Here is a 14,631-nt window from a genome sequence, read left to right as displayed (position 1 = left end):
CTTGGAAATGGACACTTTCTCAGTCTGGGAATACAGGGAATCTTATCCTATTACTTTCCCAAAGTCAAATTTGGATAGAAATAAGAGGTCCCAGAATTTGGGGAAATAACCATATTTCATGGGAATTGGTCTGTTGTAACAGAGGATATTAGATTCTTCAGCTGAAGAGCTTCTGTTCTTTCCTTTCTCTAAAAAAGAGCACAGAGATTGGACTAAGAACTTCTGACACCATCCTAACATAAAAATAAATGAAGGAGAATGGTACAATGTCGTATTTTGATAGTGAATGAAAACAAAGACTCTAGACTACAGAGAAGACTACTTAGTGCTACTTGTTCTGCATTGTACAAAGTTTAAAGAGGGCATTGATCTGCTTTTAGTTCTTTTGTGTTAGCTAGAAAACAACTTTCAGGTTTTTGGGATGAGCTCTGTGTGTATGTTTGCAAAACACACACAGCCAACTGAGTTTTAGGCCTTGCACATATTTGCAAAAAGCTAATGTGTTGTTCTCTTGCACATTTGGAACAGGGGAATATATGAACTGCCCCTTCTGTAACCTCAGCTCTTTATAATTTATTGTCTACCGGGAACATGACTGACAGGCTGATGCTGTTTACTTAAGTCAGTATTGTATTTTGAGGATTTTTTTAACAGAATCTGATGCCACAAAATAAACTATTATTTTAACATTGGTTTCTAAAGTTACCTTTTTTCCCCTTCTCTGGTTAGAGGGTGTGATGGACCTCCATGATTCTGTTCCCCCTAAAGAAAAAATACTGATTGGACTGATGTGCAATATTCAAAATCTGAGACTGATGTTTCTGAAAATTTGCAGGGATGCAATCAGCTGAAGAGATGTAAAGTATATTACAAGAAGCATAGTCTTGGAATAAAATCTTATAACATCACCTGTTCACCTAGATAGAACGTTATGGTGCTCTGTTGAGCTAAGAATGTTTGCATGGAGGGCAACCTGCAAATCTGATTTTAGGATTCCAAGCCTAATAAATACAAACCAGATCATAGATGTCATGGGCTCATATGATTGCGGGTGTTCTTTATTCTAAACATAAGAAAAACACGTTATGTTTGTATTAATATTGCTGTTTTGGCTATGTGGTAAAGGCAATGCACACGACAAATCAGAAGTTTTTGGAACTTTTAAATGATTTGATTGATATGACAACACACAATCTGACAAGAATGGAGCGCACAAAATATGAAACTTTAATCACCATTCATGTGCACCAGAAGGATATCTTTGATGATTTGGTAAGATTTTGAAAATCTTGAAGGGACTTTCTGTATGGACGTTTTTGTGCATATGAAAAAATTGTAAACAAATCTTAGAATCTGTTCTATTTGAGTAGATCTGACATTGGTACTGTGCTACAGATTTAGTTTGATTTCATATAGATGTCATGAGGAGATAAGGGTGAATTATATATAGGTATGTTCATAGGTTCAGACTTCAGTTTTTGAAATTATTGTTGATACCCATCATGCACAAATTCACAGTGAGCAAAGGACTTAACTTTTAAAATTACACTATTCTCTCACATTGAAAATTTAATACACTATTTAATTGAAATTTAAATGAAAAAAGTCCCTTTAGTATTGCTATCTATCATGTGATTTCCAGCCCAGGCTATGTGTTGATTTAAGGTAATATTTATTCAAAGATTAAAGTGATGAGCCTCCATATATTTGAAAAGGGTAGCAACAATAAGCAGAACAGGAATTTTATCTTTTTTTTCTTTTTAATTCAATTGCATCAGACTACCTTTAGATAAGTACATTGACTATGTGAAGCTGTAATTATAAAAATGGAAGTAAAATAACTTTCAAAAAGCTTGCGTGAGGCAAAGGTCAATAATTCAATACTGCATTGCGTAATTTATGCATGTATGTTAGAAAGAGAAAAATTAAATGTGTGTATAAAGAAAGATAGAACATCATAAAGAATAATTCTGAGTTAGAAAACTGCCAGCTTCTAAGATAGGCATGGGGTTTTACTCAGCCTCTAATTTTTCATTTACTTTAATAATTATTTTCTTAATTGGACATTTAATTAAATTAATTTAATGTCATAAAATTAAATATTAGAAAATTGATTCAATTTAAAGGGTCTGTGTGTGAAAAATAATGGACAAGTCCAAAACTGGGGAAAGGATTCTTAATTGGTACATGTCATGTTATCCTTTTCTCTCAAAACTTTCTTTTCCCTGCTAAACACATCCTTTTTTGATTGACAGAAATTAGAGGGAAATTATTGATAATGTGGAACCTCCTCTTCACATTACACTATGTCTGTAAGGCCAATAACCAGGACTATGTATTCTGTAAGAGGCCAGTGGTTTTAAGATCAAGTATAGAAAATAACTAATTAAAGTCTATTAATCTGCCACAAATCTAAATATGTGTGTCAAGTTCATACTGAAAAGTGCATCCCAAACACATAGACATGCACACAACACATTTAAGTGTTGTCCATGATTTAATGGCACCAGGTACCAGGTAGTGTGACCAGTGTTCTTACTTAATTTTTAATTAAGTTTTTTGTCACTATTCTTCAATATCACTGTAAGACATAATTCATATTTTCTGTACACAATTAAGAGGAAAATTAGAATGGTCAAAAAGTTCAGAGCATATAATAGGTCTGAAAAGATAATTCTGGATGTCTTGTCTTCTGGCAGATTCTGTGCTTGTTTTTCCAGCTTTTAAGTTTACATGTAGTAGACTTCTTTTTTTCTGTATGGAATTTAAGATGGATTTTTAATACTGTTTCATTTCTGTATTAATAATTTTTCTTTTCCATTGTAGGTCCGTATGAACATTAAATCTCCATCTGATTTTGAATGGCAAAAACAGTCTCGATTTTATTTTCTTGAGGACTTGGATAAATGCATTATCCAAATCACTGATGTAGAGTTCACCTACTGCAATGAATACTTAGGGTGTACAGACAGGCTTGTTATAACTCCCTTAACTGACAGGTAGTTACAAAAAGAATGCAGTGTGTAGTACTGGAGCTAATATTCCATTCCTTTGACATACTTCCTTTAACTTTCATGTGTCAGAATTCTTAATTTGCACGATAGTGCTGCAATATTGCTGGTAAACAGCAGAGGCCAGTGCTTATGTATTCAGCTAGCGAAAGCAGGCACCCCTAGGAGGGGTCTTGTATTCTCTTTGAGTGTTTGCATGAGAAATATGTGCTCTAGAAGGCATTAAAAACTTACTTATCCTCAACATAAATATACCTGAACAACATAGACTTCACCAGTCTGAACAGAGTGGCTCTAAAACAACAATATATTGCTGCTTTCAATAAGCCTGTCGTGGAATTTGGGATTACGGCAAGTGATTCAGTTGAAATCGCCCCTGAGGAAAAAGCAGTAACTCAGGACATAGTGTCAAATATCTAGGGCCAACATGGCTTTAAGGAAGGAGAATCACAGGACTACAAACACAGAATAGGCTCTGAGGGCGAAATATAAGGAGAACTTTTTACTGCTGGCGTGGTAGTTAAATAGCACAGTGCAGAGTGCATTAGATTCTTCTTTTCCTAAAGTACTTGGTAGTGCTTCAGCTAGGAAAGAGGCAGATGTATTTACAATGCCAGAGCTTGTTCTTTTAAGTCTAAATAGGAATGTCAAAATAGTATGCAGTGAAATTGAGTGCTCCTAAACATCATATCAGACAAAGACCATGTCATGACAGGCCCAGAAAATGAAATGCAAGTCCTGTTTAGGACTTGTACTACATATACTGTTTGTCCTTACCTTATTTGCAGTAGCAAATTGTTAGGAGTGTGTTAACTGAATGCCTGTTAGCTGATTATGGAGCAATAAGGGGACAAAGCATTATTACTGCTATTATATTAGAAGTGCTGTGTTACTTTATAGAAGGTATGTTAGCTGGTATAGTTTGGGGTTTTTCAGTGTCTGCTTTCTCTCCCCAGACAGAAAATTATTGAATTTCACAGTGTTAAAATGGGCTTACTGGGATTTTGGAGCATTTTAGGTTAGAGTAGACTTCCTACACCCTTCAGTAGTCTCCACACCATCTGGGAAGGCTGAGACAAATCTGAGTATGCCAACCCAGGATATAGCAAGAAACAGAAGCTCCTTCCAGCCTCTGTGCCTTGCCAGATCAGAGAGGCTATCCCATGTGCTCTTGAGGGAAAAGTATGAGGATGGGAATAAAGGCAGAAAACCCGTGGGTCTAGGTACTGCAGCGTGAGGCTGAGTCACGGAGGAAGGACACATGATTAGTGTGAGAACATCACAGTATTTCTTGGTATTCAGTGTTTAGAGTTGGACTGTGCATTTCCTGGGCTGTTGCAGTCATTGCTGTGCTGCATGCATGCTTTTCTGCATGCATACTAACCAGCTTCACAATGTCCCAGGGTGGTGCCTGAGGACTTACCACACGGAAGCTTGCTCATTTCTGCCCCATTCCCCAACTCTATACAATACAACTGCTGCAGTTACATTAATGGACTTGAAGTAATTTATAGTAGAAAAGATAAATAGAGTTCTTTGTATTGTCCCTAGGTGTTATATAACTCTGGCACAGGCCCTGGGCATGAGTATGGGTGGTGCACCAGCAGGACCTGCAGGGACAGGGAAAACAGAGACAACAAAGGACATGGGCAAATGCCTTGGAAAGTATGTTGTTGTTTTCAATTGTTCAGACCAAATGGACTACAGAGGACTTGGTCGTATCTACAAAGGTAAGAAAAAATCCAGTTTATTCATTTTAGAGTTAAAAGATTTTGCCTCTTCACTAGTGAGTTAGCAATTTTTAGTAGGGTATTTTCTTCTCTGTTTTCTCTTATTTCCAGACACTCAACTTTTCCTGATATTTGATTATTTCCGCTTTTCCCTTCTCTTTTTCTGAATGCTTTCTGGTCTATTCTTATATTCTTGGAGGCTGTTTTCTATCTATGTCTTCTTTTCTTTTTACCTTTTAATTCTTTCTACTGCTTTTCTTTATGCCTCTGTCCCACTCATCCCAAGGGGGGAGGGTATTTAGCCTTCCCTTCCCATGGTTTTATCAAGCAAGACAAATACGAAGCTTCTGTTGTGCAAGGCAGAGAAATATGCAAAGTGATTCAGTGTCTTATTTTGACCTCTAGAACTTTTTTAACACCAGGAATATGAGATAGTGGACGAACTTTGATAACTTCTCATTGTAAGCAGAGCTTTGAAGTCAGTCTTAAATCTAACACAGGGTATCACAGTTTTCACTGTTGTGATATCTCCTGAAATATAGCCTGGAGATCATTTCTAGTTTTAACTAAGAAGCCAACAAAGCTGGACAAGATTTTAATAGAAGTAACTTTTGTTTAAGAGTTTAAGAGTATCCAGTTAAGCTTTTCTAAAGAAAGCCTGAAAGGTATGCTGGGTATGGATTCAAGCGATTTTCCATTTAATGGTGAAAAGAGTTTCCATAATCCTCTCTTATCTCTTCTGTGATCTTACCAGATTTCTTTGTCACTGAGTTAGATCAAGAAGACCAATAGTATGTATTTGGGAAGAACTGAGTTAAAAGCAGTACTTGTGCTGACTTCATTGGGCTACTGCTCTTCCTCCTAATCTTTTTGTTCTTTTACAGATAATTTTAGGCCTCATTAACTTGTTAACTTTCTTTAATGACTGTGTCAAAAAGAGGAAAATGGAAAGAAGTAGAGAAAGAAAGAAAGAAAGAAAGAAAGAAAGAAGTAGAGAAAGAAAGAAAGAAAGAAAGAAGAAAGAAAGGGAAAAATTATTTAAGCAGTTTGACAATTTTTTTTTTCATGACTCAGAAGTTTTGATTTTTAGCTTTAGCTTGATCTCTTCAGGTAAATCCAGACTTTTACTGTTGGAGAAGGCTGAAACTGGCTCAGTGGTCCCATGAGCAGTGATACCAGAAGATATGTTTCATGGTATCTCATTAAATTATACTGGGATGTGGATTACTTTCATAGAAACTGATGACTTCAGCACTGAATACATTGTTATTGTTGTCCTTAACTGAGGTAAATACTGTATTAATAATCAAGACCATATGAAAAGAGAGTTCCTAGTGACCAGGAGCTATGGAAAGCTGTTCATTTATATAACACCAAACTTACAGAGGAACATTTCTAAGCTAGAAACTGAACTAGCTACACATGCAAGCACCTTCAGAAAAGGTCACAAGTTTCTCAAAGCGCCTGTTGTAGCCCTCAGATCTTTGGGCCAACTTTTAGTTGCAGGTTTTCTGTTGTGCATTTAGTGTCTCAAGTTTATTTTACTCATTAGTAATAAACAGAAGAGGACTGGGATCAGCCTGCTTTCTGAATAAGCATGAATATGCTCGTAACACCAAATACAGTCCGGGTCTCTGCTGTACCTGCAGTCATCAGTCTAGAGGGGAGATGTCTCTGTTTCTCCTTGGAGTGAGTTTGTAATTGATCTCACCAAGCTGTTGTTTTTTACCTAGGTCTTTTCTGTTAGAATGTTTGTATCTCTTTATGTTACCACATTTTTTTTTCTTGAATCCTTGGCAATTTCACTTCTTTGTATTAAACTGTCTGTGACTTATGTCAATTCAGACATCTAGCCTCTGTATCTTTGCTTTGTTTCTACCCTTTTGTCCTGAGCATTTTTGTAATTTATCCTCTCTCTTTTCAAATTGAGGCAATACTGATAACTGCAGCTTGTCATTGCCTTCTTTTAGTAAAACTGGGCACAATTTCCGTGTCTAAGAACATATGCTGAGCTTTAGGACTTTCATTGTCTGTTGCTTCTCTATAAGTTGGATATTTTCCATGTAAGTATTGTCATCATATGCAACAAAAGCCAAGTAATAGCATGTAATTTGTCTTTCTTATCTGGCTGCCTCATTTAATGGCATTCTGGTGTTCAATAGAAATTATGGAACTCAACAAATTGCTGCTTGGGTGACCATGATGCTTGTGACTGCTTGTCTCAGTCAGTTTGCTAGTGCGATGGTGGCTTAGTTCTCAGAGAATTTACCTGGGAATTAGAAAATAGATCCAGCTGAATAGAGCCTGAATAGGATGATATTTTTCAGCATTCATCAGATTGTTCTGTGTCTGGGAAGAAAAGTAAGATTCTGTTCTTACATAAGTCATTGATGCTTCCATTTGGGAAAGGCCTCAGTTGCTTTGGACTTATTTTCACAGTTTGGAAGGACCTGGCTTAGAATCACTTTTTTTTTTTTTTTTCTTTTGTTGTTGTTGAAACATCTTTAAGATGTCTGATATTTCTTGAAGATTGAATGTGCTGAAGTTGGGGAAGGAAATGAGCTCTTTTTGGTTTAATAGCAAGGGCAAAGTGAGTTTAGAGAAAGATTCTTTAATGCACATGAGATCTTTGATGAAAAAGAAGGATAGGTCTTCACAGCTCTGGAAGCTCTTTCATGCAGGCTGATAAGTAAGTTCTTATGACACACATTACATATTTTAGTGTATACATTGACAAATTCTTTATAATTCCACGTATCTGTGATAGACTTTGTATTCTATCACTCGTGTTTACTCTTCCAAACTTTTGACTTCATCTGATACTAGCAGATTCATCTGTGAGAATTAAAACAGGGTACAGAGGGGATGTTGCTGTGTCTACAGACACATTTCAGATGTTTTCTGGAAGGACAGTAAGTTTTGATCTTCAGAATAAAGAAATAGAAAAATATAAAATAGCCTAATGTAATATACACAATACTATATCATATACTATAAAATTATAATTATGTTTGCTCAGAGTTGAGGTTCTATCTCTTTCTTTCTCTGTCTTCTCTTTTCTTTTCCTGTGGGATTCCAGGTACTCATAAGCAGACTATCTAGCCAAGATGCTAAGGCCTGGGCTTTCCTTTTTGATAGTTTTGTTTCTGAAATATGACCTAAAAAGTAGATTCAGATAGAATTGGTCATCTGAACTGGACCAGAGGTAACACATGAAAGTACCAGGGCAGTAAATCAGGAGGTGAATTTTCAAGTTTTCTATTATATCAAATTCAGTCTTAGAATTTCCAAGGAATAGCAAATCAAGGGTACTTCAGCACTGTTACTAAAAAGTAAAGCAAATACCAGCAGATGTTATCACCTGCCTGTTGAGTCACCTGGCAGGACAAGGGTTGTCACAGTAGCCTGCCACATACTTTTCTTGTGTGTGTGGCTGTGGTGCCTGCACTGGCACAACTACATTATCTCTAAATTATTTTGCAGATGACAATTTATGTGCTGTTTTTTTATTTGTGTGTGTATCTACGTCTATACATATTTATGTATTTGCTTTCCTTTTTCTTTTAAATACCACCAGAATTAAATAATTTTGCAAGAAGCAAATTTATTCAAAGCTGTGGGATATTGGCCTTTCCTGAGAGTCAGATTTCCTAACTCCATGCAGCAGGTGGCATCACAGAACAAGTGATTTTTTTTGTTTTCCTTTCCTTAGAGAAAATAGTTTGGTTAGAACTGAATCTTACCACCCTATAGAGAAAGAAATTTCAAAACCTTTTAATATACAGTGTATATATATAATCCAATGTATATACACATAAGACAATGTGAAATAACAAGCTGGATCCAGACTCCAGCTGGATGTTCAGTTAGAAACAGTAGGAGGCAGGACTGGAGGTAAGTCTATGTGTCCAGCCCTAAGTACAATATAGCTCAGACCTGCCTGAATGGAAATGTAGCTCCTGGACTAGAGGACAAAGAGTATGGACAGAAGCCCATGGACAGAAGCCCTAAGTAAGGCTGGTCAGGGAAATTAAGGCCTGTTGGTGCATTCAGGGACTTGATATTCCTTGTATAAGAGGGAACACATTAGTTAAAGGACTTGCTGCTGCAGCAGTGAAGTCAAGGAACATTTGTCATTCATTTGTTTTTAAAGACAGCGGGACTGAATCTTTTATGTTTTTAAATTGTTACCTGTCTATAGAATTACTTTAATCTTTGCTTCATATATGGCATTGTGATATTTGTAGATATTTCATTTGCTTTTAAATTTTGTAAATAAGTCCACGTGACTTTTTATTTTCTGCAAATTCTTTTATTTTGGAGTATGTTTTCCTTATCACATTAGGAAAAATATTACATATGGAATTGAACTGAATTTAATGTGAGATATACAGTATTGTCCTGGCTGAATCAAGTCTTAAGGAGCCAGTTTTGGCTGTACTACCACTGATTTTGATCTGATGTGACTCCACTGGTTTTACTGAAGATTTCTTCCAAAATTACATGGGTAAAAAAGACCAAACAATGCAATGATATTAAAAGAAGTAGTTACTGGACATGAAAAAAGGTTAAAAAAATAAGAGTTTTTTGGTTGTTTTTTTCTATCTGCATGTCGTGGTTTGGCCCAGCTAGCACAGCAGCACCACGACAGTCTCTCGCTCGATGCCCCCATTCACCCCCACCCTCATTAGGATGGCGGAGGCCCCAGTGAAATGGGAGTAAAAAGATAAGCAAGGTTGTTGTGGATTGAGACAAGGGCAGGGAGGGCTCACTGCCAATTATGGTTCTGGGCAAAACAGACTCCAGTACTCGACTTAGAGAGGAAAGTGGGAAAGTTTATTCTACAAGAAACAGAATGGAATAAAAGCAAAAAAATGGAGTAGGATGATGAGAAAATTACAGCCAGCACTTTAAGATCTTCCTCCCTCATCCCTCCTTTCTTCCCGGGCCTAGCTCACTGCTCCTGATATCTCTACCTCCTCCCGCCCCAACGGCTCAGAGGGGCAGGGAGTAGGGGATGTGGTCAGTCTCTCACAGATGGGCTCTGCCGCTTCTGTCTTCTCAGATGAGGACGACTCCTGGCATTCTTCCCCTGCTCCAACACAGTCCTTAATGAACTTCTCTGGTGTGGATTGTTCCCAGCAGCTGTGGCTTCTGCCAATACAGGGTCCCTCACACGGGACGCAGTCCTTGGTGAATATCTCTGGCGTGGATTCTTCGCAGTTGCAGTTTCTGCAGTTGCAGGGTCCCTCTCTCGGGACAAGGCCTCTTCTGGGCATAAGTTTAACGAGCTGCTTTGTCGTGGGTTCCTCCCCACAGTTGCAGCTGTGGATATTGAGTCCCTTCTTCGGGACACGGCCTCCTCCGGCCATAGTCACTGTCCCTGGCTCGGGGTCTTTAATGAAGTGAATCGCTGCCCCTGGTCTGGGGTCAGCTTTAGCAAAATAAGTCTCTGCCCCTGATACGGGCTCATTATCAAAATGAGTCTCTACTGCTGATGTGGGGTCTTTAAAGAAATGAAAATAAATCTCAGCTTCACCAACTGAGGGGAGTCTCTGCTCCAGCACACCTCCTTCTCTCTTTCATCACTGACCTTGGAGTCCGCATGGTTGTTTCTCTCATTGTTCCTACTCCGTGCACCACCACCAGCCAGAAGAAGGAAGAAGGGGCAGAAGAAGGAAGTAAGATGGAGGAAGAAAACCTCCCCTTCTGACTTCTTCTCAAAAAAGTGATCGTGGAGGCATCTAATTGGCTCAGCCCCAGAAGTGGGTCTGGCTCTGAGCTGGGGAGAGTTGCGAGCAACTTCTTACAGGAGCCATCTTTACAGCCCCTTCCCCCTTACCAGAAAAGGCTATCATGTCAAACCATGACACTGCAAAACTGACAAGTATTTATTTGGCTGTTAACAGCTGATCACAGTAGAAGCTGAGACAGAGAGGGGCAGAGAAGAATGATGAAAGGGGCCTTGGAAGGGAGGATTCTGGAGTAAGGTTGTCCTAGAGGAATGTCTTAAAAAGCAAGAGAAGATCACGCAAGAAACAGTAGATGGAAGGGAAGAAGGCTGATATGAGCAGAACAGGCTAGAGCAGAGACAAGAGAACAGAAAACATGAAAGAAAATAAAGTGAAAATGTATGTACTAATAGCATTGTTATTGGGTTTTGAGTACTTTGATCAGCTTACGTGTCTTAATGAATTAACATTACACATAACCCACCCCTTGGTTTACTTTACCAGTACCATAGGCATTATCATAGCCTGGGCATAGCTGTTCAACACTGAAAACAAACAAATGCCTCTTCTTGTGCATATGCTTTATTTCTGCATTTAGCACCGCCTTCCAACAGCTTAAGCCAAATGGGGCTCCACTAGTCCAGTGAGGTGAATGAAACACCTCAGAGCATTTGTTTGTAGCACCAATTAAAGTACCTATCCAGTCCTTGCTAGACCCATAAAATAGGAAATAATAGTCTGATGTTGGCTTTGGAAAGGAAGGAGATGTCATCCATGAGGTTCCAGAGTAGACTTCCTAGCCTTTGTCTCTTGTGAAATGGATGGAGAATAGGAGGGGATTATGTAGCCTTCCCATTACTGCTCTGGAAAGCTGCCAGCATTGACTCTCTTATTTAAATTCTTCTAACATGATTCAGAAGAACAAGTATCTGACTATCCGAAAGAAATTAGTTTCCCAATGTTTATGGTTAGTAATATCTATTTAGAACTCCGTGGCCTGTTCCAAATAACAGTTTGAAGAAGACCATCAGATTCCCCTCTCTTAAACAGTAGGATGCTATTCTCTCACAATTTTTGTCCTATAATTACGGTTATAAAATGCTACAGCACTTCTCTCACCAATGTAGTGATTTCTCATTTGATTCTGTGCTTTTCATTTACGTGAGTGTTTCTCAAGCTCACCTTTAACAGTTTCACCCCCTTCATAGATGAATTTACATGTTATATGCATGATTTTGCAACTAGGTGCTATATACGATATCACTGAACACTGTCTGCCTTATGGTTGTTAGAAAAATATAGGATTCTTTGCAAAGAAGCTTGTGTATGTTTCTTTCAAGGGGTAATTCTTTTTCTGGGTGTCATTAATGCACAGACACATTTATTCTGATTTTGTACTTCTCATTTTGCTCTGTTCATACTCCCTGTGCTTCTCATGTTACATTAAGTCATATAGAACATTCTGTATTTTATATACAAATTATTGTTGTTATGTCTAATATTTTAACTGAATATTTTTTTTCTTTTTGCTTTTTTAGGTTTAGCCCAGTCAGGTGCATGGGGCTGTTTTGATGAATTTAACCGCATTGAACTTCCAGTTTTATCAGTAGCTGCTCAGCAGATATATATTGTACTTCAGTGTAAGAAAAATAAGAAACCTCAGTTTGTTTTCACTGATGGTGATGTTGTTGACATGGACCGAGAATTTGGTATATTTCTGACTATGGTAAGTGTGTGAATGTGTGTAAATATTCTCATTGTGAAAAATCTTTCCTATTTCATTTCCCATTGAAATTTCCCTGTTGAAATAATTGTCTATTTATATACAAAAATACAATTTAAACAATAATTTGGTCGTATAATAATGGTGATATTTTTCTCTTGTCCATATGTTTAACTGGAACTTAAATCATTACCTGCATATTTTAAGGGGTTTTTTTTGGTTGCACATCTGACAGATTGAGACTAAACAAAACCCTTTCATATTTATAGTCAAAGTCTGTCAAAATAGAACAGATGTAACTGACCATTGGAAGGAGTACTAGAGTTAGTCTGGTCAGTATTTCACCACCTGTGAAGAGCTTTTGAGTGCAATCCTTCTATATGACAGTATGAAGGAAACCACACTCACTTTGGTTTACGGACCTCCTTTGGTGTCTGTGGAGCACTTCTAGTGGTGCAAGAGGCAAACAAGCAGGAAAGTTTGAGAATACCTTACAAGCATCTTTATATCTCCTCCTTAGCTCAAGGCTACGTACCCACAACTCAAAATGGAAGCATTTGTCTTTATTTTAAGGTTCCCTGCCTTTGAAAAGATGTTAACATTATCACTTGAATTTGAAAAAGAGGCGAAATTAGTGGCATATAAAGGCCAATAGACAGGCAGTTTGGAAACAGCTGGAAGGGTTTAAGGAGTTATCATTGCACAGCCAGTGACTACTTTTGTCACAACTGAGCCGTACAGTAGTCACATGAATGACTTGGACATCTTCAGTGAAAGGTCAGATCTGTTAGTTTAAATTGTATTTGGTAATGGCTTGCACTGCTTGACTTACTCCGCACTGAAATTGTCTGGGAATGCTCACAAGGGACAATAACCTGCAGCACTGGAACACTATCAAGACCCCAAGGAGCTAACTGTTTGAAACAGCTGCAACAAGATCTATAAGTGGTTTTCTGTCTGCGTGTCTTGGGCATCTCCAGATAACATGTGTGATACCACGTACTTGATGAACTGTACTGCTTAGGCAACTGTGTAGTGATGTGCAATTGTGACATGCTTGAGTTATCCTTTGTAACCTGTCATGTGCTCCTGTGTTTGCCAGATAATTATCAGGAAATATAAGCCTTCCTATCCTATTTCCATTATATAATATTGTGTTTTCTATTTTGCATTTTTAAGAACCCTGGCTATGCAGGACGACAGGAACTACCAGAAAATCTGAAGATACAGTTTCGCACAGTTGCTATGATGGTGCCTGACCGTAGCATTATTATGCGAGTCAAGCTGGCGAGCGCTGGTTTCCGAGACAACCAAGTCCTTAGTCGAAAATTCTATACACTCTACAAACTCTGTGAAGAGCAGTTATCTAAACAGGTAAAATAAATATTTGTCCAACTGAAAGCTGTCACTGGAGGGTATGTGGAGAATGTACTTCTGTAGAATAAATAATTATTTTTAGCCTCATGAACCCATTCATTTTTTTGGGTTTGCAGTTTTGAGTTCTAGAAAGCAAGTCTGAAATCATCACGTTGTTTTGATTTTTCACACTAATTTGTGCCAGAAGAAAGTTTGATTTGTGGTTTTTAAAGAGAGTGCAGTCTTTGGGGAAGTTGTGAGGAATGGTGTATATTGCTCTGCTGAACTTAGTATAGGACACATTTTTCAGTCTTCTACTTTATGAAGGCTAGATCTATTGGAGAGGCAGTGTTATTTTCACTGTTACAGTTATTTACAACTGAAGAGCGCCTCGAAGGCACTGTCTTGCTGAATGCTACCAGAAAACTGCTACTCTGTTTGATGTGGGGTATCTAAGCAGAAACAAAGGATAAAGCTGCTTTTAAGAACAGAACTATTTGTTGCCCCGTGAATGCCGCGTGCCGGCTGTCCATAGAGGGCCTGAAAGAGAAATCAAGAGAGTGGTAAGTAAAGCCTCTTGTGGTTGGATTCTAATGAACAACTACATTCTTCATTGTATTATTTCAGTTCTGTACCACACATTTATTAGTGACTATGTTGACTTGTGTGTAGAAATCTTGGACTACACCAGAATAAGTTAATGGTGCGTCATATCACTCTCATTGTTTCAGAGTTAAAACCACAAAAGTACATATTTTAATTTTCTTCTCTCCACGCCTCTGTAATTTCCAATGGATTCCAATGTTCACTCGTCTCAGGTTTATTTTTCTGTGAGTTTCACTCAACAGCTTTATGTCATAGATTGGCTTCTGAAGGGTCACATTTGCTACTGACTTCCCTGTAATATTGCCCAGGGTGTCTCCACTAGCCTTCAAGTTAGTTTTTATGCAATTTGAATCATCTTATATTGATCTAGTATCACTAGTGTTAGTCCATTTGTTGTTGCCAACCTAGTCTCTCAGCCCTGTCATCTACCTGTGTTTTATAGTTACCAGGTTCGTTGGCTGCATTTGCCACAG

The 14,631-nt window shown here is 38.0% G+C and overlaps 1 protein-coding gene across 1 annotated transcript in view; it reads left to right on the top strand.

The window, feature by feature from the left end:
* LOC104559641 (dynein axonemal heavy chain 5) overlaps positions 1-14,631 on the top strand; it is a 163,405-nt gene that overhangs the window by 48,406 nt on the left and 100,368 nt on the right. Inside the window, exons 39-43 of the mRNA XM_061994521.1 lie at positions 1,126-1,272; positions 2,827-2,999; positions 4,563-4,741; positions 12,012-12,199; positions 13,376-13,570. Of these exons, the coding sequence (XP_061850505.1) occupies positions 1,126-1,272; positions 2,827-2,999; positions 4,563-4,741; positions 12,012-12,199; positions 13,376-13,570 (882 nt within the window). The remainder of the gene's footprint in view (positions 1-1,125; positions 1,273-2,826; positions 3,000-4,562; positions 4,742-12,011; positions 12,200-13,375; positions 13,571-14,631) is intronic.

This window comes from Colius striatus, chromosome 4 (assembly GCF_028858725.1).
Source record: "Colius striatus isolate bColStr4 chromosome 4, bColStr4.1.hap1, whole genome shotgun sequence".
NCBI lineage: Eukaryota > Metazoa > Chordata > Aves > Coliiformes > Coliidae > Colius > Colius striatus.
This window is presented reverse-complemented; position numbering and strand designations above follow the sequence as displayed.